General features: G+C 42.4%; 1 protein-coding gene across 5 annotated transcripts in view; it reads left to right on the top strand.

Annotated features, from left to right (window-relative positions):
• The window catches only part of LOC126199367 (importin-11), a 195,930-nt gene that overhangs the window by 117,107 nt on the left and 54,521 nt on the right, over positions 1-24,302 (top strand). For all 5 annotated transcript variants that reach the window (XM_049936261.1, XM_049936263.1, XM_049936260.1 and 2 more), the window contains exons 13-14: positions 2,275-2,467; positions 2,941-3,020. In XM_049936261.1, coding sequence (XP_049792218.1) covers positions 2,275-2,467; positions 2,941-3,020 — 273 coding nt within the window. The remainder of the gene's footprint in view (positions 1-2,274; positions 2,468-2,940; positions 3,021-24,302) is intronic.

Consider the following 24,302-nt stretch of genomic DNA (forward strand, 5'->3'; position numbering starts at 1 on the left):
GACACTTGCTGTGTGTGAGTACTTATTGAATATTGATGTCAAACGTAGCTGGTGGTCACATGTGACTGGGCTGTATATGAGAAAGCAGTAAGTGATCAAACAATGGAAAATCCAGGATGGAATGTAACAATATTGTGAAAGGAAAATTGCCACTCACCATACAGCGGAGATGCTGAGTTGCAGATAGTCACAAGAATAAGACTGTCACAAATAAATAAAAATTGCGGCCATTAAGGCCTTCGTCAACAATAGATGTAGAGGAGCACGCGTGCGTGCGTGTATGCGCGTGCACACACACACACACACACACACACACACACAAAACCATGGCCACGACCAGTCTCAGGAACTGAAACCACACTGTGTGCAGCAGTACCAGTGCATGATGGGAGTGGCAACTGGGTGGGGGTAAGGAGGAGGCTGGGGTGAGGAGGGGGAGGGATAGTAGGGGGGGTTGGCAGACAGTGAAGTGCTGCAGGTTAAATAAACGGCAGGGGAGATGTGGGGAAGGGGGGTGGGGGGCTTGCGGAAAAGGAGAGAAGTAAATAGACAGAGTGTGATGGTGGAATGACGGCTGTGTAATACTGGAGTGGGAACAGGGAAGGGCCTGGATGGGTGAGGACAGTGACTAATGTAGGTTGAGATCAGGAGAGTTACGGAAACGTAGGATGTATTGCATAGAGAGTTCCCTCCTGCACAATTCAGAAAAACAGGTGCTGGTGGGAAGGATCCATATGGCACAGGCTGGGAAGCAGTCATTGAAATGACGGATATCATGTTTGGCAGTGTGTTCACAACAGGGTGGTCCACTTGTTCCTTGGCCACAGTTCGTGGGTGGCCATTCATGCAGACAGCCAGCTTGGTGGTTGTCATGCCTACATTGAATGCAGCACAGTGGTCGCAGCTTAGCTTATAGATCACGTGACTGATTTCACAGGTAGTGATGGGATAGGTGATGTTTGTGACTGGAATGGAGTAGGTGGTGGTGGTGGTGGTGGTGGTGGGAGGATGTAAGGGACAGGTGTTGCATCTAGGTCTATTACAGGGGTATGAGCCATGAGTTAAGGGGTGGGAAGCAGGGGTTGTGTAAGGATGGATGAGTATATTGTGTAGGTTCGGTGGACGTCAGAATACCACTGTAGGAGGGTTGGGAAGGATAGTGAGTAGGACATTTCTCATTGCAGGGCATGATGAAACGTAGTCAAAACCATGGCAGAGAATTTAATTCAGTTACTCCAGTCGTGGGTGGTACTGAGTTACGAGGGGAATGCTCTTTTTGTGGCTGGAAAGTGGGACATTGGGAGGTGGTGGGAGACTGGATAGATAAGGCACAGCAGATTTGTTTTTGTACAAGGTTGGGAGTATAATTACAGTCTGTGAAGGCTTCAGTGAGACCTTTGGTATATTTCAAGAGGGACCGCTCGTCACTGCAGATGCAACGACCACAGGTGGCTAGGCTGTATGGAAGGGACTTCTTGCTATGGAACACATGGCAGCTGTCAAAGTGGAGGTTGTGTGTGTGTGTGTGTGTGTGTGTGTAAGTACAAATTACTAAAAAGTAGATTGCAAAAAAGTGTGAAGTAACAAAGGAGGAAAAGACAAAGTTATAAGACCGTACATGACTATAGGATATACAGATACCATTTATAGGAAAATGAGAGACTGGTATAATCTGTACATTGAAGGAACTTCAAAGGAAAACAAGCATAAACTTTGAAAGTGGATCGAAAGTTCACGGAGGAGAAATAGAAACATAAAGTTCACCAGCGGTATTGTAATTATGTCGAAGATGGCAAAGTACTTGGAAAATCAGTTGATTAATGGAATTTTTCATATCTTGAAAAGAGGTAAGATGAATTTCAGCATAAATAAATTAAGGCTAATGTAGAGTTATTAAATTATATCGGCTGATGAGGGAATTACACTGGGAAATGACACACTAAAAGTAGTAGGTGAGTTTTTCTATTTGGGCAGCAAAATAACTATGATGATATAAAATGCAAACTGGCAATACAGAAAAAAGTATTTTTCTGAAATTGAGAAATATGTTAATGTCAAATGTAAGTGTTTGGAAGTCTTTTCTGGAAAAAAAAAAAATACACATGATGTAAGCTTTGTTTGCAATTGTTTCTTTCCCCCAGTTTCTTTAAATTATCTTGTGAAATCATCATTATTATTATGTTGCACATTTCGTGTGTATGTGCATACCATCATTTAGTATGTAGAACATTATAACACAGATTATCCATGCATATCATCACCTATTTCAAATAGGCACTTGGCAGTGGAAGCGAAACTCTGCACCCATTCTTGCTGCCTGTCATTCAAATGAGTACAGATGTGCAACAAGATTGCCATGTATATCTCATGGAAGACGGACTGGAACTATGGTTGGCTGTCCTAGAGAATACTGCTACAGCCAGTCCAGATCTTCTGCAACTTTTCAGGAATATGCCTCCTTTGCTTGGTCAGTATACAAAATACAATACCGTTTTTTTTTTTTTTAATTGTAAGTTGCTTATCATTTATTTTGTATTGTCAAATTAAGAAAACCAGTATAATTTTTGTTATTTCAAGTAGTATCTCAATAACTGCCATTGTAATGGGTAAATTTCAATTATCTTAATGTTCAATTAAAAGTAAACACTTCTTTTAAATATCCATTCAGTGTACATTAACTAGTTGCGGAAGTTCCAATCAGTGAGTATAATACCTTGAACAGCCAAATAACCAGTGTACCTGTCCTATTTAAAAGTAAGGAAATAAAGATTTTTGAAATTGTGAGTAGTCATAGTGAACTCTAGGTGCAGTTACACAAATTGAATGTAAAGGCTACTGCTTAGTGGTTTTTTAAATATGGAAAATGGGACACAATCATAGTTTCATTTACTCATGCTTATTTTCAGTTTTATATTTTATCTTAACTTCCTTTGTTCATAGAGAGCAGTTCAGAGAATCTGCGGACTTGTTACTATATCATACAAGCCAGTGTGCTGTTGGGTCCAGAGCAGTTCCTGAAGGTGAGTTTCAGTACAAGTATTGAAGGAATTTTACATTATGGTCTATTTTTCCCTCTCTTTTTTGTTAATGTTTTTTGCTTGACACCAGATCAGTTCTATAGCTGAATCACTTAGTATTTATGTTCATGTGAATGTGTTATTGTTATGATCTCCAATCCAAAGACTGGTTCCATTTAGCTCTCCTCAAGAATTCATCCTGAACAAGACTCATCATCTGTTACTAAGTATTGCTAAGTATTGCAACTAAATCCATTTGAATCATCATACTGTAGTAGATGCTTGTTCTCTCTCTGCTATTTTTATCCCGGTGCTACCAAATTAATTCTCCTTTAAAATATCAGTACATGTCTCATCAAGCTATCCTTTCTCTTAGTCGAGTTGCACCAATTCAGTTCAGTACTTTTACTGTAATTATCTGATATATACATCTAACCTTCAGCATTCACACATGAGAGTGCCATAGGCATGCCAACCTGTTCATAGGCCATCTTAAGAACTTCTTTCTACCTTGAACAATTGTGAGTCATTAATTACCTCTGAAGAAACCACTCACCATATAACTGAGGCATTAATAAACAGGCAGACAAACAAACAAACAAGACCGAGTGAGTTTTTGAAGGGAAATCTAGTGTTTAGTGTGAACTCCAAACTGTGGTACAATTTGGCATTTAGATTACTATGTAAAACCAGAAAGAAAAATCCGAGCATTCTGATGAACACAAGCATTCTGCATAAGTTGTTTGTACACAGAGAATGAATGACTTAAGAGTTTTCACTTTTTCAAAGTGGTAACATCACATGGGACTAGATCAGATCTATAGAGGAAGAATATCAAAGCAACTGATATTAAACTCTTTACATATTGTGTGCTGCCTTGTTGCAAGAGCCAACTATTAGATTTTTAACTTGGTTGAGTGGTGTAAAGAACCACAGTGATTTGAGAGCAGTGACTGCTTCTGGACACCAATCACAGTGTTTAAACACTTTCCTCTTGATGAACAAAATGCCAATTCTTCATTGTCGATGAACAGAGATTTTCATTTTGTGATAACCAAGTCCTAATCTGACTCTTATTGAAGTTTTCCTGGCATACTGAACACTCTGTGAAGTTTCAGGATTATAGACAGCTATCGTTTACTTCTATACATGATATTTCAGCTGGGCATCTGAAGGTGACTTCCAGCTGTAATGTTGAAATACCATGCTCAGAAGGAAATGCCAGAAACTTAAAATTTCATCAGATACTCTCATCTTCAAACACCAAGTCAGGTGAAGAGCTGGAGTTGCATTCGGGAGGAGCAGGGTTATCTACGATTTTCCTAAAGTGGTTAAGGTGGATGCCATGATGGTTAATTTGAAAAGGACAAAACTCTATCGGAACTTGTTCTCTGTCTGCAATATTAATTTTGTTCATGGCACAACAAAACCTTTGTAACACCCACTTCTTGTTTCGTGACTGAAACATAATACTGTATCTTCTGCCATATGCTGAATCCAAGGCAGGGACTTGACTCTCCCTTTCCCCACTTGCTGGCTATGACACACTCTTTTGTTCCATTTTTATTGTCTTTCATGTTATTTGTTATATTTCCTATGTTCTTTGCTCTCTAGACTCCTTTATTGCATTGACCTCCCCTTTGTTTGGAAAGGAGTTTTTATTTTGTACAAACATTTAATGTTGGCTAGGGATCGGGTGTCTTTAAGCTGCATGCTGGCATGGTGTTGTACATCTTTCCTGAAAATTTTTTAACACATACCATTGTATGTGTTCCCAACGGCTCTCTTCATTTTCACCTTTGTCTGCTGATAAAAGTGTTATTTATTAGATCATTGCTTTATACGTGTCTCACGCTGGCTTGGGCTCAGGCAAAAGCGAAGGGGTGAAGGAGGGGGTGTTCCTCTCACTGCAGATGAGTTCTGAGAGTTCCTCATCTGTCTCTGGCGTACGTACTTACGACATTCAGTGGAATGGGATAGGGTGGCAAATACTTCTGCTCACTCACTCTCGTTGTTTATCTCAGGGATGATCTCTTGCCCCTTCTACCACCAGACACGTGCACTTAATACCTGTTAAAGTGCATAAATAAAATACTCTCAATGCTGCTCACCAACAAGTACAAATGTTAACCAGGGTATTGTGTAGGATGCTGAAGTCAAATGACGAATTGAAAGTGTGTGTTAAGTTCCTTAAAATTCTCAAGCTTTTGTTTGCAACTAAATACAGTTCACTGATGCCATCTTCCAAACTGTTATGTGCCATTTTAATTATTGCTTGAGCCCCCAGTAATGATACTACACACACTATAAATTTTAATAAAGGTTGTTGAATGCTGAAGAACATCTATTGGTATTTAGTAAATCGACCAGTTTGCTAAAACACAGCCTAATCCTAATGATCTAAAGTTCACTGGACACTAGCATGAATTTCTAAGTGTCAGATGCCACAAAATATCCAAAGGCCCTACTAGTTTAAACACAGTTAAGTCCAGTGGCACTGTTTCAGAATCAATCACCTAAATGTTGTTAAAATGGAAACAGAGTCCCGCAGCTAGGATTTCACTGCAAAGCACCATTTGCTTGCAAAAACAATCACCAAAAGACAACATGCGTGAAAAATCCACGTCCCTACTGTGTTCTACACTGAAAATATCCTAAGGGATTCGTCGTGAAAAGTTTTATCTTCCGTTCACACACACATGATATTCGGCTAAGTTCAACACTGCAAAAGCTATCACCAACATGTGGCATCGAGTAACACAGGTCCGGCTTTGGCAAAGAAGCACAGAACTCTCTCCTGGAGCTTTGTGTCATCTCCACTTAAATACCCTCAATCCAAAATTTCCCAAGCTACGTAACATAACTGCTTTACATTGATCACCATTTCTTTGCATAACTTTTTACATAGAAGAGCAATCTTAATTCTGTTTTCGCCGTTATTTGCATACTCACATTCTCATCAAAAAACATTTTCATTACACAAATTTGTAGCTACAATAGTTTGTCAAGAATTAATGTTTTAATGTTTTGCAATTATCTTTGCAGAGTGAGAAAATAGTTTTTGTCCATTTGTGTAGCTTAGAGTACTTTATAAGGCACCACTTTCCGTATGGATCTGAAGTGCCCTTTCTGATGCACTGATCAGAATTTACATATATACAAAGGGTAAACAAGTATGGGCAAAGCTACGCAAAAACTATTAAAAACAAAGACAACACATCATATCATATAGTAATTGCAGATATCGCATACTTTTTTTACGGCACCCACTGTTGTACACTGCCATGCTGTTCATGTATCCGTCTTGTATTATTTGTTCCAATTAATTATTAGCAACAAATTAATACAGTTGGTATTTTACCAGTGAAATTATACAAGTACACCAGACCTTTAAAATGAGCAATCGCTCTACTCTGTAGCTGCATTGGGTCAAGAGGTATAAATTATCCAGTAAATCGCACATATTACAGAGTTGTTTATTTAATATCTTTTTATATAATATTCACTTAAATTGTCAGCATCTCAGCTGATTCATCCCAAACTTCTCTTTCATTTGCCGTTTCGTACTTTACCATACTAATTTGTGTTTGTGTGTAATCAACACAAATGTGGATAAAGCATTGTCATAAAACCGTCAGCTGGAATGGGGTAAACCCGCGTTTGATGTCATGTAACTGTCAGCCTTTTGAAACTGACAGGTCCATATGGAGTGATCTGCTGCTGAGCACTCACTCGCTGCCATCTTCCATCCTGCTCTTGCCCGCTGCCTGGATGTGCTGGCCTTGCCAGTTGCCATGTTTGCGCCCTGTAAGCAGAGCCCATTATCAAACTTGTCTCTAAATGACAACAAATGACTCATGCCACATACTGTCTTAATTTTATGCTGCTTTTTATTTTTCATAGAATTGCTTTAAATTCATAGCATTGTCAGTTTACTGGTAAAATGAATAGCAGAAACATTGACTCATTGACAGCCACACACAAAACAGAATGAAACTTTGCTGCTTTCAGAAGTTATTGTCACACTGTCATCTATGTGCAATGCTAAACTTCACACCACAGGCTGTTCACTCAACAATCTCACCATGTCCATTACTAAATGATTAACACAGGTAATGTTTATTTTAAGATAAAAATTACCAAAGTCGCTCTTGAAATAAACTATTGCACAATGTACCAGAACATAGTCGTTATGTACAATGTCATAACGCCATATTTTCCAAAAGAGTTCTTACATTGTGTCAAAATTGACAACCAATATGTTTGTTTTTTCATGCAAATGAAGTGTAATGTCAACGTTTCAAAACATCAACTGAACTAACCATTGAATCAATACAAGTGTTTAGTTTAAAAAGAAAAAGAATACCACCTTAAATGAAAATCTTTGACATTTAACTATCCGCAAAGAGTATTCAGTTACACTGTGACACATTGTTAAAAATCGGGAGGGCCCCAAAATAGTTGGAAGATGTAAAGAAGAAGCAATCAAAAAGTTTCCGTTTGAAGACAGTACAGTCTAGAGGTAGTATGCCAATCAGATAGCCGGCCGGGGTGGCCGAACGGTTCTAGGCGCTACAGTCTGGTACTGCACAACCGTTATGGTCGCAGGTTCGAATTCTGCCTCAGGCATGGATGTGAGAGCTGTCCTTAGGTTAGTTAGGTTCAAGTAGTTCTAAATTCTAGGGGACTGATGACCTCAGAAGTTAAGTCCCATAGTGCTCAGAGCCATTTGAACCAATCAGATAAAATCACAATAAGTATTGAGGCAATCATTCTGCTAATGCACCATGTTGAAAATATGAATCAAATACTAACAAAGCGATACAGGCGCTGGCCAGTACTTACCTCAGCTCAGTACAGCCGATAGATACACATAAAACAGAACCGGAAATTTTACGTTCCTAGCTTTCGGAACAAATGTTCCTTCATCGGGGAGGAGAGAGGGGAAAGAAAGGGAAGAAGGGAAAGGAGATTCAGTTATTCACAACCCAGGTTATGAAGCAACAGGGAAAGGAAAATAGGGAGGGTAGCAAGGATGGAGGCATGGTTGTCAGAGGGAAGCCAAAGATATTCTACTGTAAGTGCTGTGCCAGCTTCAGACCAAAGAGGATGCATACAGAAGTAAAGAGGTATATAGTATAAAGATAAATACAACTATGTAGGATGAAAAGATGCGTGAATGGCTAAAGAGGAAAGGGAAAGAGGAGAAGACTGAAGAGTAAATGGGAGTGAGGTTGTTTAACGTAGGTTCAGTCCAGGGGGATGGCGGGATGAAAGGATGTGTTGGAGTGCAAGTTCCCATCTCCGCAGTTCAGAGGGACTGGTGTTGGGTGGGAGAAGCCAAATGGCACATACGGTGTAGCAGGTTCCTAGGTCCCTAGAATTATGCTGGAGGGCATGCTCCGCTACTGGGTATTGGTTGGGCATCTCCTAGGCGGACAGTTCGTCTGTGTCCGTTCATGCGCTCAGCCAGTTTAGTTGTTGTCATGCCGATGTAAAAGGCTGTGCAGTGCAGGCATGTCAGTTGATAAATGACATGTGTAGTTTCACATGTGGCCCTGCCTTGAATTGTGTATGTTTTACCAGTAGCGGGGCTGGAGTAGGTGGTTGTGGGGGGGATGCATGGGGCAGGTTTTGCAGCGGGGTCGGTTACAGGGGTAGGAACCGCTGGGTAGAGAAGGTAGTCTGGGAATATTGTAGGGCTTAACAAGGATGTTACGGAGGTTAGGGGGGCGATGAAAGGCAACTCTGGATGGTGTGGGGAGAATTTTGTCAAGGGATGGTCTCATTTCAGGGGTTGACTTGAGAAAGTCATATCCCTGGCGGAGTAATTTGTTGATGTTTTCGAGGCCAGGATAATATTGGGTGACAAGGGGGATGCTTCTGTGTGGTCTGGGGGTAGGAACATTGTTGTTGGACAGGGAGGAATGTATTGCTCGGGAAATCTGTTTGTGGACAAGGTCTGCAGGATAGTTGCGGGAGAGGAAAGCACTGGTCAGGTTATTGGTGTAATTGTTGAGGGATTCGTCACTGGAGCAGATACGTTTGCCACGAATACCTAGGCTGTAGGGAAGGGAGCGTTTGATGTGGAATGGATGGCAGCTATCAAAGTGAAGGTATTGTTTGTTTGTGGGTTTGATATGGACAGAGGTGTGGATGTGAGCTTCAACAAGATGAAGGTCAACATCCAGGAAGGTGGCTTGGGTTTTGGAGAAGGACCAGGTGAAATTCAGATTCAAAAAGGAGTTGAGGTTGGGAGTGTTTCTTCACCATGAGTCCAGACCACAAAGATGTCATCTATAAACCTATACCAGGCCAGGGGAAGCAGCTGTTGGGTCTTCAGGAAAGCCTCCTCCATGCGGCCCATGAAGAGGTTGGCATAGGACGGAGCCATCCTGGTTCCCATGGCCGTTCCCCTGATTTGCTTGTAGGTCTGGCCTTCAAAAGTGAAGTAATTATGGGTGTGGATGAAGCTGGTAAGTGTGATAAGGAACGAGGTTTTTGGAAGATCTTCGGGTGGGCGTTGGGAGAGGTAGTGCTCAAGGGCAGAGAGACCATGGGTATGTGGGATGTTTTGTAAAGGGATGTAGTATCTATGGTGACAAGAAAGGTTTCAGGTGGGAGAGGAGTGGGAATGGATTTGAGGCGTTCTAGGAAGTGGTTTGTGTCTTTGATGTAGGATGGGAGTCTGCGGGTGATAGGTTGGAGGTGCTGGTCTACCAGAGCTGAGATACGTTAGGTTGGGGCTTTGAAGCCTGCTACAATAGGACGGCCAGGATGGTTCTCTTTGTGGATTTTGGGTAATAGGTAGAAGGTAGGGATACGTGGCTCAGGTGGAGTGAGTAAGTCTATGGAAGCCGTTGTGAGGCCTTGTGAGGGACCTTGGATTTTTAGGATTTTTTGCAGCTCAGTCTGGATGGAGGGAATGGGATCCTGGGTAACAGCTTTGTAGGTTGAGGTGTCAGAGGGTTGACGCAGTCCTTCTGCCACATACTCCACACGGTCAAGTACGACAGTTGTGGAGCCTTTATCCGCCGGGAGGATGACAATAGAGCGGTCTATTTTCAGCTCCTTAATGGCACGGGATTCAGCTGGGTTGATGTTGGGGGTTGTCGGGATGTTCTTCAAGAAGGACTGGGAGGCAACACTGGATGTGAGGAATTCCTGAAATGTCTGCAAGGGATGGATTTGGGGGAGGGGAGGAGGATCCCTTTGAGAAGGTGGAAGGCAGTCGGAACTGTTCTAGACAGGGTTCAACACTGGGTCTAGTATTTGGGGGTTGTGTTTGGGTAGTGAAGTGATATTTCCAGTTGAGGTTCCGGGTGAATGAGAGGAGATCTTTAACCAGGGCAGTGTGGTTGAATTTAGGCGTGGGGCTAAAGGTTAAGCCTTTTGATAGAACAGATGTCTCTGGAGGAGAGAGGGTTCTGGATGAGAGGTTTAGGACTGAATTGGAACTGGTGATATGTGGCATTTGACTGTGGTTATAGTTGAGACTTGGTCTGTGTGGGGTGTGTGCTGGGATGGGGAGATTGAGTAGGGTGGCTAGGCTAGGTTTGTTGGCTATGAGGGGGGTTTGTTGAAGGTTCTGTTGTGGTTGGTGTTTGTGAGGGATAGGGAGAGGGACCCCACTTCTTAGGTGTTGCACTAGCACTGTGGATAGTTTTTCAGGTGGTGTGTGGCATGGAACTCAAGTTTGCAGCTGGCTTCTAGGATGATGTTCCTGAGGGTGTTCTCCAAGCAAGGGTTCGAGAGGTGGAGGACTTTGAAGAGAGATAGGAGCTGTTGGGAGTGGTGGTTACATGAAGTAGTGTAGAGATTCAGGACAAGTTGGGTAAGGGCTAAGGATTGAAGGTTCTGGAAGTCCAGGAGAGACTGGTGGAAGGAGGAATTGCACTCGGAGATGGGAACTTTTAAGGTAAGCCCTTTAGGGGTAATTCCAAAGGTTAAGCAGGACCGGAGGAAAAGTATGTGGGATAGGCAGTTTGACTATGGTGAAGCATGTTTCCGGAATGAATGTAAATAATGTGGTATAGGATTAGGGTACGTAGTGGGTAACTGGTGGGTAGGGAAATTAAATAACTAAAGTTGAAATAGTAATCATAAGAAGGAATAAAGTGCGGAGGGAAGGACGAGAAAGAAAGGAATTGTGTTGGTAATGTTCAATAGCAAAGGAAGACCACTAAATATGAAAAATACGGAAAAAGTTGACCAGACTTTTACATCGGCATGACAACAACTAAACTGGCTCCGCCTAGGAGATGCCCAATACCCAGTAGCGGAGCATGCCCTCCACCATAATTCTAGGGACCTAGGTACCTGCTACACCGTATGTGCCATTTGGCTTCTCCCACCCAACACCAGTCCCTCTGAACTGCGGAGATGGGAACTTGCACTCCAACACATCCTTTCATCCTGCCATCCCCCTGGACTGAACCTACGTTAAACAACCTCACTCCCATTTACTCTTCAGTCTTCTCCTCTTTCCCTTTCCTCTTTAGCCATTCACGCAACTTTTCATCTTACATAGTTGTGTTTATCTTTATACTATATACCTCTTTACTTCTGTATGCATCCTCTTTGGTTTGATGCTGGCACAGTACTTACAGTAGAATATCTTTGGCTTCCCTCTGACAACCATGCCTCCATCCTTGCTACCCTCCCTATTTTCTTTTCCCTGTTGCTTCATAACCTGGGTTGTGAGTAACTGAATCTTCTTTCCCTTCTTCCCCTTCTTCCCTTTCTTTCCCCTCTCTCCTCCCCGATGAAGGAACATTTGTTCCGAAAGCTAGGAACGTAAATTTTCGGTTCTGTTTTATGTGTATCTATCGGCTGTACTGAGCTGAGGTAAGTACTGGCCAGCCCCTCTATCTCTTTGTTAGTATTTGTTTCACATCTTTATATTAGATTTTCCATTAATCATTTTGATCACCTATATGGTCCACATCCTTCATTGTTTTGTCACTTTTGTTAGCTATCACTTACGTCTGTCATCTTAACACTTTCTCTTCTTCAGTGTTTTATATAATACATAAATAAATATTTTCGTCACCAACTGTGCTAGTTTCATCTTCCTCCTATTATCTTGTTCCGTTTATAGTCCTCTTTTTTATTTATTGATTTATTTATTCAACATTCCATAGTTTTAACGTTCGTTATTCGCTGTTTTCCAGCCAACAATCACTGCCAACAATCACTGCCAACAATCTCTTCCACACCTACCAGTATCATCCATTTCCGTCGATTTCTTGTTGCTGGCGATATTTTTGTGCCATTGGCTATCTTTCTCTGCCACAAAAAAAAAAAGCAAAAAAACAGAATTTTTTTGGGACATTTCTGCTCCACCCGCGATCTTTTTTGCGGCACGCTCGATCTTTTTTGCGGCACGCTCGATTTTTTATTTATTTATTTATTTATTTTTTTCCTACACTCGCTATCTCTGTTCTTGACCGCTCTATTGTCATCCTCCCGGCGGATAAAGGCTCCACAACTGTCGTACTTGACCGTGTGGAGTATGTGGCAGAAGGACTGCGCCAACCCTCTGACACCTCAACCTACAAAGCTGTTAACCAGGATCCCATTCCCTCCATCCAGACTGAGCTGCAAAAAATCCTAAAAATCCAAGGTCCCTCACAAGGCCTCACAACGGCTTCCATAGACTTACTCACTCCACCTGAGCCACGTACCCCTACCTTCTACCTATTACCCAAAATCCACAAAGAGAACCATCCTGGCCGTCCTATTGTAGCAGGCTTCAAAGCCCCAACCTAACGTATCTCAGCTCTGGTAGACCAGCACCTCCAACCTATCACCCGCAGACTCCCATCCTACATCAAAGACACAAACCACTTCCTAGAACGCCTCAAATCCATTCCCACTCCTCTCCCACCTGAAACCTTTCTTGTCACCATAGATGCTACATCCCTTTACAAAACATCCCACATACCCATGGTCTCTCTGCCCTTGAGCACTACCTCTCCCAACGCCCACCCGAAGATCTTCCAAAAACCTCGTTCCTTATCACACTTACCAGCTTCATCCACACCCATAATTACTTCACTTTTGAAGGCCAGACCTACAAACAAATCAGGGGAACGGCCATGGGAACCAGGATGGCTCCGTCCTATGCCAACCTCTTCATGGGCCGCATGGAGGAGGCTTTCCTGAAGACCCAACAGCTGCTTCCCCTGGCCTGGTATAGGTTTATAGATGACATCTTTGTGGTCTGGACTCATGGTGAAGAAACACTCCCAACCTCAACTCCTTTTTGAATCTGAATTTCACCTGGTCCTTCTCCAAAACCCAAGCCACCTTCCTGGATGTTGACCTTCATCTTGTTGAAGCTCACATCCACACCTCTGTCCATATCAAACCCACAAACAAACAATACCTTCACTTTGATAGCTGCCATCCATTCCACATCAAACGCTCCCTTCCCTACAGCCTAGGTATTCGTGGCAAACGTATCTGCTCCAGTGACGAATCCCTCAACAATTACACCAATAACCTGACCAGTGCTTTCCTCTCCCGCAACTATCCTGCAGACCTTGTCCACAAACAGATTTCCCGAGCAATACATTCCTCCCTGTCCAACAACAATGTTCCTACCCCCAGACCACACAGAAGCATCCCCCTTGTCACCCAATATTATCCTGGCCTCGAAAACATCAACAAATTACTCCGCCAGGGATATGACTTTCTCAAGTCAACCCCTGAAATGAGATCATCCCTTGACAAAATTCTCCCCACACCACCCAGAGTTGCCTTTCATCGCCCACCTAACCTCCGTAACATCCTTGTTAAACCCTACAATATTCCCAGACTACCTTCTCTACCCAGCGGTTCCTACCCCTGTAACCGACCCCGCTGCAAAACCTGCCCCCCCACAACCACCTACTCCAGCCCCGCTACTGGGAAAACATACACAATTCAAGGCAGGGCCACATGTGAAACTACACATGTCATTTATCAACTGACATGCCTGCACTGCACAGCCTTTTACATCAGCATGACAACTAAACTGGCTGAGCGCATGAACGGACACAGACGAACTGTCCGCCTAGGAGATGCCCAATACCCAGTAGCGGAGCATGCCCTCCAGCATAATTCTGGGGACCTAGGAACCTGCTACACCGTATGTGCCATTTGGCTTCTCCCACCCAACACCAGTCCCTCTGAACTGCGGAGATGGGAACTTGCACTCCAACACATCCTTTCATCACTCCATCCCCCTGGACTGAACCTACGTTAAACAACCTCACTCCCATTTACTCTTCAGTCTTCTCCTCTTTCCCTTTCCTCTTTAGCCATTCACGCATCTTTTCATCCTACATAGTTGTATTTATCTTTATACTATATACCTCTTTACTTCTGTATGCATCCTCTTTGGTCTGAAGCTGGCACAGCACTTACAGTAGAATATCTTTGGCTTCCCTCTGACAACCATGCCTCCATCCTTGCTACCCTCCCTATTTTCCTTTCCCTGTTGCTTCATAACCTGGGTTGTGAATAACTGAATCTCCTTTCCCTTCTTCCCTTTCTTTCCCCGCTCTCCTCCCCGATGAAGGAACATTTGTTCCGAAAGCTAGGAACATAAAATTTCCGGTTCTGTTTTATGTGTATCTATCGGCTGTACTGAGCTGAGGTAAGTACTGGCCAGCCCCTCTATCTCTTTGTTAGTATTTGTTTCACATCTTTATATGAGATTTTCCATTAATCATGTTGTAAATATCCATTTTGTAAAACACCATGCCCTACTGTGTGAAAAAGTCTTAAATGCCTGCTGCACATTGTCATGTGACAGGAATTGTCTATCTTCAAGACCTTTTTTTCAGGGACTGAAGGTGTGATAATCACTTGGGGAGAAATCAGTACTATAGGGTGGGTGCTCAGGTGTCTCCCACCTGAGTTTGTGTAACTAATGTGTTAGGACATTTGCGAAACAAGGATGTAGCCATTTATTTCTTAGAAATTTAACATTTGTTGTCACAAATAAAAGTAAAATGAAAACTTGCGGGTCTTCCAGAAGACACTGATGCCATTTCCACTTCTGTACATTAAACAGTTTGTGAGTTTGAGAGAGTTGAATAAAATGTAAGATGTCTTGTGTGTTCTGTGCAGAATGTGGCATCTCAGTGCTGTACCACCATGTGTTCCTGACATAGTAATTTTGAACAACATATAGAGCTCGACATACAGTCTGAAGCATTGCGCAACTTACCGTTTTTCTCATTAGTAAATCATTGCCTGAAATGGAAGAATTGGGGCATGCACACACAGTTATTTATTTGCAGGTTCCATGATTCATAATTGTGACCTTTCTGTGCTATGGAATGAGTCAGTTTTACAATTATAGCACATCTTCTCTGTAGAAAATATGGCAACATGCTGATGATTTCCGTAATTTCTTAAGTCTTTTTACATGCATACAGCAATTTATACTTCGGTATGCGCTCTCTCTCTCTCTCTCTCTCTCTCTCTCTCTCTCTCTCTCTCTGTCTGTCTCTGTCTGTCTCTGTGTGTGTGTGTGTGTGTGTGTGTGTGTGTGTGTGTGTCTTACACTTACACCCCCTGTTGATGGTCTTAAAAGGCCTTGAACGTTTGTATGTGGGGATCTTGGAGGGGGGCGGGCGGTGGGGCAGTAATGAGGAGACCAGGATACCAAATCTTTCACCAAGTTACATATGAAGCACACATTAGACATTCTGACACTGTTAACTACCACAGTGAAGCATATTTTCTTGTAACTTAAAACAAAACAAAAGTATTAGTGTGCATGACTCACTAAGTTACAAAGACCAAATATAGTAGAGCTCAGACCATCACAAATAACATGTAGTTACTAGATGTTAATCTTACAAACCAAAAGTTGCTTCTCCAGAAAGTAAAAGACTGGATATAGGAAGTAAGCGGTAATTTCAGGAGTGAGTGAAAGCAGTTGGGAATCTTAGACTGAGAAAGTGATAGCAGGGCAGATGAAAAGAAATAAAATGATTGTATAGCAATATTAGATGGGAGACACAGTCTGAGGTTGAGGCTGATTGGCCGCCTAGTGCAAGACTATTTTATTAACACCACTTCAGCTACTTGTGCATTGATGAAGTTGAGACGAGAGGACAACACAAACACCCAGTCCGCGAGTGAAGAAAATCTGTGACCCAGCCGGGAATCGGGTAAGGGACACTGCGATGTAGGTGCAGTGATTTTGACCACTAAACGACAAGCTACGCTGCCGTGTAGAGATGGTGACGTTAATCAGTAGACCATGAGCTGTGGATAGTAGGGCAAGAATGTAACAGTATATATTACAGTAGTGCTGTTAATACTACCATAAACTGTCTATCATCAATTATAGTTTCTCAAGGTTTCTTGAACTTGTATGGTACATATGGCAGGGCTATCAAAGAAACAGTGCAAAGAGAACATGAAACTTATGAGTTTCATTGGAAATGGTTGGTTATTTTACTAACTACATTCAAAAGTGACATATTAGCAAAGGCAAAGAGAGGATTTAAAGAAGAATGCAATGTACCAGGTGTTTAAAATTAAACAGACAGTGTTGCCAGTGCTGTGGTGCAGGCTGTATATATCGGAGGGTGCCGAAACGTCGTACTTATTTTCATTAATTGGTGCACTCGTGGAACATGCTGAGAAAAGGAATAGTTCCACTTTCTGCCGCCAGTTGAAAATATTCCACTTTAAACACTCAGAATGTGATGTGGGTGCAGGAAAAGGGGAGGAATAATCACACACATGATAAAAATGGTTCTGGCACGTTTATTTGGATATGGTCACAAGTTACAATGTGTGTTCTGTATGGTCTCCTGGCATGGCAGCATACTGTATCAATAATATTACACGGTCTACAGTTGCTCACAGCATATCCGGTGTAATCAGAGTGATATGTCATCATATGCTGGTCTTCAGATCAGATAGACACAATCTCTCACATATCCCCACAACCAAAAATCACATGGATTTAGGTCAGGGGATCTGGAAAGCCACAGATCTTGAAATTACCTAGAGGTGATACAGTTGTCACCTAAGGTTTCTTGAAGCAAATCTTTCACCTGGCGTGCGACATGTGGTGTCTCACCCCATCCTGTATGAAAATAGTGGTGTGGACAAAGCTGGAATCACGTGTTGCATGAGGAGGTTCTTATAATGTGCAGTTGTCACTGTACACCTAACAGGCCTGTGAGGTGTCATCTCAGTGATGGAAAACGGACTGAGAATGAAGGAGGTTGTGAAACTACACCACACAGTCACTTAAGCATATTGCACAAGTTACAACATGTGTTCCATGTGATCTCCTGACTCAGCAACATGCTGCATCCATAACATGGCATCAACAGTTGCTCACAGCATATCCAGTGCAAACAGATGGATGTTGGTGCACAAAATGTGGTGGAGTGGAACCCCATATGCAACAGTTCTGTGGATTCACACAGCACTGTGCAGAGTAAAATGTGCCTTGTTTGTCCAAAGAATATTCTCCAGCCAAGTCATTAATTCCAATCGTGCTAAAAAACGAAGGGAAAAGTCGCAGCGTGTAGCCTATATTTGAGCTTCATTTGGTGCACATTCTGAATCTTGTAGGGATGCCAGTGTGCAATGCACCACAAAATCTTTTGAGAGAGACGATTCCTGTGACACAGCTGGAGCACTAGTTGCAAAATTTGAAGCATGGACTGCACAGTTGGCTATAGCTGCAGCAACTTCATCATTAATTTTAATGGGAATGGGCCGCCTCCCTCTCCCTGCTGCACCACGTAATTGACCAGCTTCTTCAAATGAACACGGGGGCCGTTCACAGTTGTTTCTGTCAGCAATATTTGTGCAGTATATTGCTGCTATTGTTGCCAATGTGATAAAACAATTTTACCAGCAGTGCATGGTTTTCTCAATAGTCATAGCATTTCGTTCAGAAAACTTCAGCCTTCCAAACCACTTACACCAGCAGTCACTTTACGAAAGAAATCAACACACGTGCCAAGTAACAAACAACATACTTACATCAAAACAGGAAACACCTCACATTCTGACTGCTTTCAGCACCATATTTTCACCTGGTAGCAGGAAATGGAACTGTTATTTCTTACTTCATACTCACCAAGCCCACTGATTAATGAACGTAACTATGATGTTTCAGTGTCCTACAATGTGTACAGTCAGCACTACAGCACTTGGAACACTGTCAGTTTAATTATAACCACCCAGTATTTTACTCCTTTCTGTGTCAGAGCTAGATTCACCAGAGAAGTGCAGGTCATTTTTGCTTCTAGTATTGTACTAAATAATATTTGAGAATTTTTCTATTAGTCTAAAACTCAAATGAATTGCTGACAGCATATTTCTTAAATAAATAGATATACTGTGAGGCTTTGTTTAATATCCCTGCCTCCTTAGTTACATGCATAAAGGTGTGTGTGTGTGTGTGTGTGTGTGTGCGTGTGTGTGCGCGAGCGTGTGTGTGTGTGTGTGTGTGTGTGTGTGTGTGTGTGTAGAACTTTCTACCCTGCTTATTATCCTTTGCTGATTCACTATGTTAGTCAGAGATGCACTATTTTTTCAGAGTCCAAAACTTGAAGAGTTTGTGTGTATAAAACATAATTTACTATTTTTTCCTCATTTGATACTTGTTTGCTTGACTTGGCAAAATAACTTGTGTCATGTGCTGGAAGGACCAGTACTGCTTCACAATAGGGCCCTTGATCAAACTTGGAATGTTTGCATACAGATAATGTGATATCCCTCAGTCAGCTATGTAAAAAAAAAAAAGCCTTATTGTAATTTTGAGATCAGGTTGGCTAATAGGAACTGAACCTGGCATGTTGTTTATTCAATTAAAACATAATGTCTCTAATAGAATATTGATTGAAATAATGAAATTCTACAGCAGAACAACTCAGTAGATGTTATCTAATCATTTGAAAATATTATCTGCCTATTAAAAGTATATATTTTAGAGGCCTGTGATGGATGACCTCTTCAGTGGCAGGGTCACCTCTTGCCATGACCTTTGGTAAAACCATGGCAGTGTCGACATTTTACTCAGTAGCGATTAAAAATACTGGCTTTACTGCAGTGTAGTTGAAACTTCCTGGTAGTTTAAACCTTGTGCTGGACCGGGACTTGAATCCAGAACATTTGCTTTTCACGGGCAGCCTACTGTGATATACAGGCATGACTCATGAGAGGAGAGGGGTAATGGAAGTAAAGCTGTGAGGTTGGGTTGAGAGTTCTGCCTTGATAACTAAGTAGAGCATTTGCCAGCAAAAGGCAAACATTCCGGGTGCGAACCTTGATCCTGACTACTGGTTTGATGTGCAAGGAAGTTCGAAATGAGCGCACACAACGCTTCAGAGTGAAAATACGTTCTGGTGTGTGTAGTTGCCTCCATATTTTTGAAATATAATTGTAATTTAATTATATTATTAAAAAGGATAGTTGCTACCCGCCAAATAGTGGAGATGCTGAGTCGTAGATAGGTACATAAAAATGCCGTATTGTAATCTGTCTGGGAAAAAGTTGGTGTTGTGGTATTCAATCTGCAGACTGGTTTGGTGCAGGCCGCTGTGCTAGTCTCTTCATCTCTGAATGACGTAACAACTTGGATCCATTTGAACTTGATTACTCTATTCAAGCCTTTGTCTCCCTGTACAATTTTTCCATACCTCAGGATCTGTACTATCACTGATCCCTTCTTTTAGTCAGAATGTGCCTTAAATTTCATTTTTCCCCATTCAGTTCAGTACCTCCATATTTGTTATTCGATATTCCCATCTAATTTTCATCATTCTTCTGTAGACCACATTTTAAATTTTCCATACCTTTCTTGTCTGAATGGTTTATTGAAAATGTTTCACTTCTGTACAAGGCCACATTCTACACAACCATCTTCTGAAAAGGTTCCTGACACTTAAAATTAATATTCGATGTTGAGAAAGTTCTCTCTTTCAGCAACGCTATTCCTGCTATTGCTAATCTGAATTGTACAACCTCTCTACTTCGGCCAGTATCTGTTATTTTGCCTGGCCACACACCAAACCATACCTACTATTTTTAGTGTCTCATTTCATAATTTAATATCCTCAGGAACACTTTATTTAATTAGACTACATTCCATTACCTTCGTTTTACTGTTGTCAATGTTCATCTTACCTCTTTTCAGGGCACAATTCATTACATTCAACTGCTTTTCCAAGTCTGTTGTCATCTTTAATAGAACTATAATATCAGCAGCTTATCTAAGAACTATAACTTCTCTGAGAACATTATCTCCCCATCCAAGATTTCTGCTTGCTTATCCTTTACAGCTTGCTCGATATACATATAGAATAACATCAGGAGTAAGGTACCAGCTTGAGTCACTCCGTTTTCATTTAGTAGTTTCCTTTCATCTCCTTTGACTCTTTGTACCTGCAGTCTGGTTTCTGTACAAGTTGTATAGAACTTTTCACTCCTTGTATTTTTTCCCTGCTACCTGCAAATTTTCAAAATGTGTTTTCCTGTCGACATTCTCAAAAACTTTCTCAAAATCTGTAAACTCTATAATTGCAAGTTTGCTTTACCTTAACGTGTCCTGGCATGTTCCTTCATTTCTCCAGACCCCAAAATGATTTTCCCCAACAAGTTTTTGCATTCTTCTGTAAACAATTCATGTTAATATTAGTCCAGTAATATTATATATGAAGGTAGTATCTGTTCCCGAAAGAACAGTTACCATTAATGACCATGCAGCTTTTGTTCGAATGAAATGATAATTAAATGGACACCCTAGCTGCAAAGAGGCGTTGATATACTTCATAGGGGACATGTTAAAAATGTGTGCCCTGACCGGGACTCGAACCCGGGATCTCCTGCTTACAAGGAGACGCGCTCTATCCATCTGAGCCACCGGAGGCACAGAGGATAGAGCACTTGCAGGGATTTATCCCTTGCACGCTCCCCGTGAGACTCACATTTCCAACATGTCCACACCACTACATTCGTAGTGCGCCTAATAGATGTTTGCCCATCATACTCATTACTCGTGGCAGATTAATCTACCAAGTCCCGTAAGAGTTTGGGCATAGCGTGTGCATTCGCACAAGAAGGTCAATGGCCGGGAAGCCATTTTTTAACTATCGGTGGCACAGATGGATAGAGCGTCCGCCATGTAAGCAGGAGATCCCATGTTCGAGTCACGGTCGGGGCATAAACTTTCAACATGTCGTCTATGAAGTATATCAACGCCTCTTTGTAGCTAGGGTGTCCATTTAATTATCATTTCATTCCAGTAATATTCACACCTGTCAGTACATGCTTTCTTTAGAATTGGAGCTATTACATTTCTCCTGAAATCTGAGGATATTTCACCTGTAACAATATTGTTAAAAGGAAGGTTGCCACTCGCCATATAGCAGAGATGCTGAATCGCAGATAGGCATAAAAAAGGACTATCACAAATAAACTTTTGGCCACAAGGCCTTTGTCAAAAGTAGATGTCACACACTCCATGACTCCCATCTCTGGCAACTGAAGCCACACTGCGAGCAGCAGCACCAGTGTATGAGGGGAGTTGCAACTGGGTGGGGATAAGGAAGAGGCTGGGACAAGGAGGAGGAGGGAGAGTAGGGGAGAAGTGGGAGACAGTGAAATGCTGCTGGGGAGCACGCAGGGACGAGTTGGAGAGAGGGTAGGGCAGCTATGTGCAGTCAGGAGGTTAGATGGAGGGCTAGGGAGAGACCGGGTGGGGGGGGGGGGGCTGGGGTTAGGTAGCAGGAAAGGAGAGAAGTAAAATGACTGAGGACTGAGTGCAATGGAGGAATGAGGGCTGTGTAGTGCTGGAATGGGAACAGGGAAGTGGCTGGATGAGTGAGGGTAATGACTAACGAAGGTTGACGCCAGGAGGGTTATGTGAATGTAGGATAAATTGCGGGGAAAGTTCCCACCTGTTCAATTCAGAAAAGCTGATGTTGGGATTCCAGAAAACCAGCAGGATCTCCAGGCACTCCTCAAATCCTTAGCCCATCCCAAAACCTCTCCCTGGACTCCCATCTCTCTGCTCACCCCTACCAAACCCCGCACTCGTACCTTCTGCATGCTTCCTAAAGTCCACAAATCCAACCACCCAGGATGCCCCATTGTGGCTGGTTACTGTGCCACCACTGAGAGAATCTCTGCTCTGATAGATCATATGGCACCGGCTGTGAAGCAGTCATTGAAATGAAGGTTTTCATGTTGGGCAGCATGCTCAGCAACAGGGTGGTCCACTTGTTTCTTGGCCATAGTTGGCCAGTGGTCATTCATGCAGACGGACAGCTTGTTGGTTGCCATAACCACATAGAATGCAGCACAGTGGTTGCAGCTTAGCTTGTAGATCATGTGACTGGTTTCACAAATAGCCCTGCCTTTGATGGGATAGGTGATGTTTGTGACAGGATGGGAGCAGGTGGTGGTGGGATGATGTATGGGACAGGTCTTGGTCTTGCATCTGTCCGCAGCTCGTGGTCTCGCAGTAGCATTTTCGCTTCCTGAGCACGGGGTCCCGGGTTCAATTCCCGGCGGGGTCAGGGATTTTCACCTGCCTCGAGATGACTGGGTGTTTGTGTTGTCTTCATTGTTTCATCATCATTCATGAAAGTGGTGAGGTTGGGCTGAGCAAAGGTTGGGAATTTGTACAGGCACTGATAACCTCACAGTTGAGTGCCCCACAAACCAGACCATCATCATAATCATCATCATCATCAGGTCTTGCATCTAGGTCCATTACAGGGATATGAGCCGTGAGGTAAGGGATTAGGAGCAGGGGTTATGTAGGGATGGAAGAGTATACTGTGTAGGTTCAGTGGATTGTGGAATACCACAGTGAGAGGGGTGGGCAGGATGGTGGGGGGGACATTTCTCATTTCAGGGCATGACGAGAGGTAGTCAGAACCCTGGCAGAGAATTTAGTTCAGTTGCTCCAGTCCTGGGTGGTACAGAGTAAATGAGGAGAAAGCTTCTCTGTGGCCGGACAATGAGACTTCAGGAGATGGTGGTAGACTGGAAAGACAAGGCATGGGAGATTTGTTTTAGTACAAAATTGGTAGAATAATTACAGTCTGTGAAGGTTTCAGTGAGACCATCTGCATATTTCGAGATGGACTGCTCATCACTGCAGATAATGCATGTTATTGATACTAAAGGCCCATCCACACACAACAATCTGTCTGCGCACATCACATCTGCACAGACAGATCGTTGCGTGTGGACAGGAGATCGCCGCAAATCTGGCGTGAAACAGCTGTTTGCTCAGTATTTGTACGCACAGGGCATTAAAATGGCTGATACTCGTCAGTGTTCTTGAGAGTTTGTAAGTGAATTCATTGAAATATATAGAAACCACCCATGTTTGTGTAAGATTAAAAGTAAAGAATATAGTGACCGAGACAAAAAGACAGCTGCATACAATGCTCTAATTGAAAAATTGCGGGCAGTTGACGCCTCGGCAAACAGAGAAACAGTAATTTAAAAAAAATTCGTTGCGAACTCTGTCTAGAATTCAGAGTGGAGTTTTGTATCCTGTAACAAAAGTTTGTAACAGGTTGCTTCTACACAGTAGCGAACTGAAAATGCCTACTCAGAAACAAAGTAAACCATAGCTCATTGGCCATGTAGTTATATAATCTCTAATAATATGTTTCAAACACGTCTACAACACCAAAAATATCATCTGTAACTTGGCAGACTTAATTTACTTGGCTTGCCTTCATGGACTCATCCTTCAGGACAGCGTAAATAGCTTCACATGTGTTGGGTATTATTTCACTCAACGCTTGTTTCGATATTGCAGTTGAAAATTCCAAATCCTTGTAGCTCCTTCCTGTTGCTAGGAATCTTAATGTTGCCGCCAGCCGTTCATGAGGAGAAATTGCTCTTCTCATACAAGTATTTTTTCTCATAATATGAGGGGTTACAAGCTTTAAAAGATAATTATAAGTTTTGACATCCATCCGCAAATAATTTCGCCAGTCGTTAGGTTCGCCCTGCAACTCTCGCAGTAAATTTACGTGATAACACTGCTTTCACTTTAGCAGCCACTGTCTACACCATTTTTACCGCTTTCTCTGTTTCCTGTGGTTGGTCTGAATGTTTTTTGCAACACAAGTTGCGAGCACAGACCACAACAGAACTTCCTCCATTTATATATTTCCAAATAACTGAATTAAATTTTTGACGTTTACGGGGAGCGTAGTCGCTTGCCTCTGATATTTCTTTTCTACACCGACAGATGGCGGGCGAGTAGTAGATTGGGGTTTG

This window comes from Schistocerca nitens, chromosome 8 (assembly GCF_023898315.1).
Source record: "Schistocerca nitens isolate TAMUIC-IGC-003100 chromosome 8, iqSchNite1.1, whole genome shotgun sequence".
Lineage (NCBI taxonomy): Eukaryota > Metazoa > Arthropoda > Insecta > Orthoptera > Acrididae > Schistocerca > Schistocerca nitens.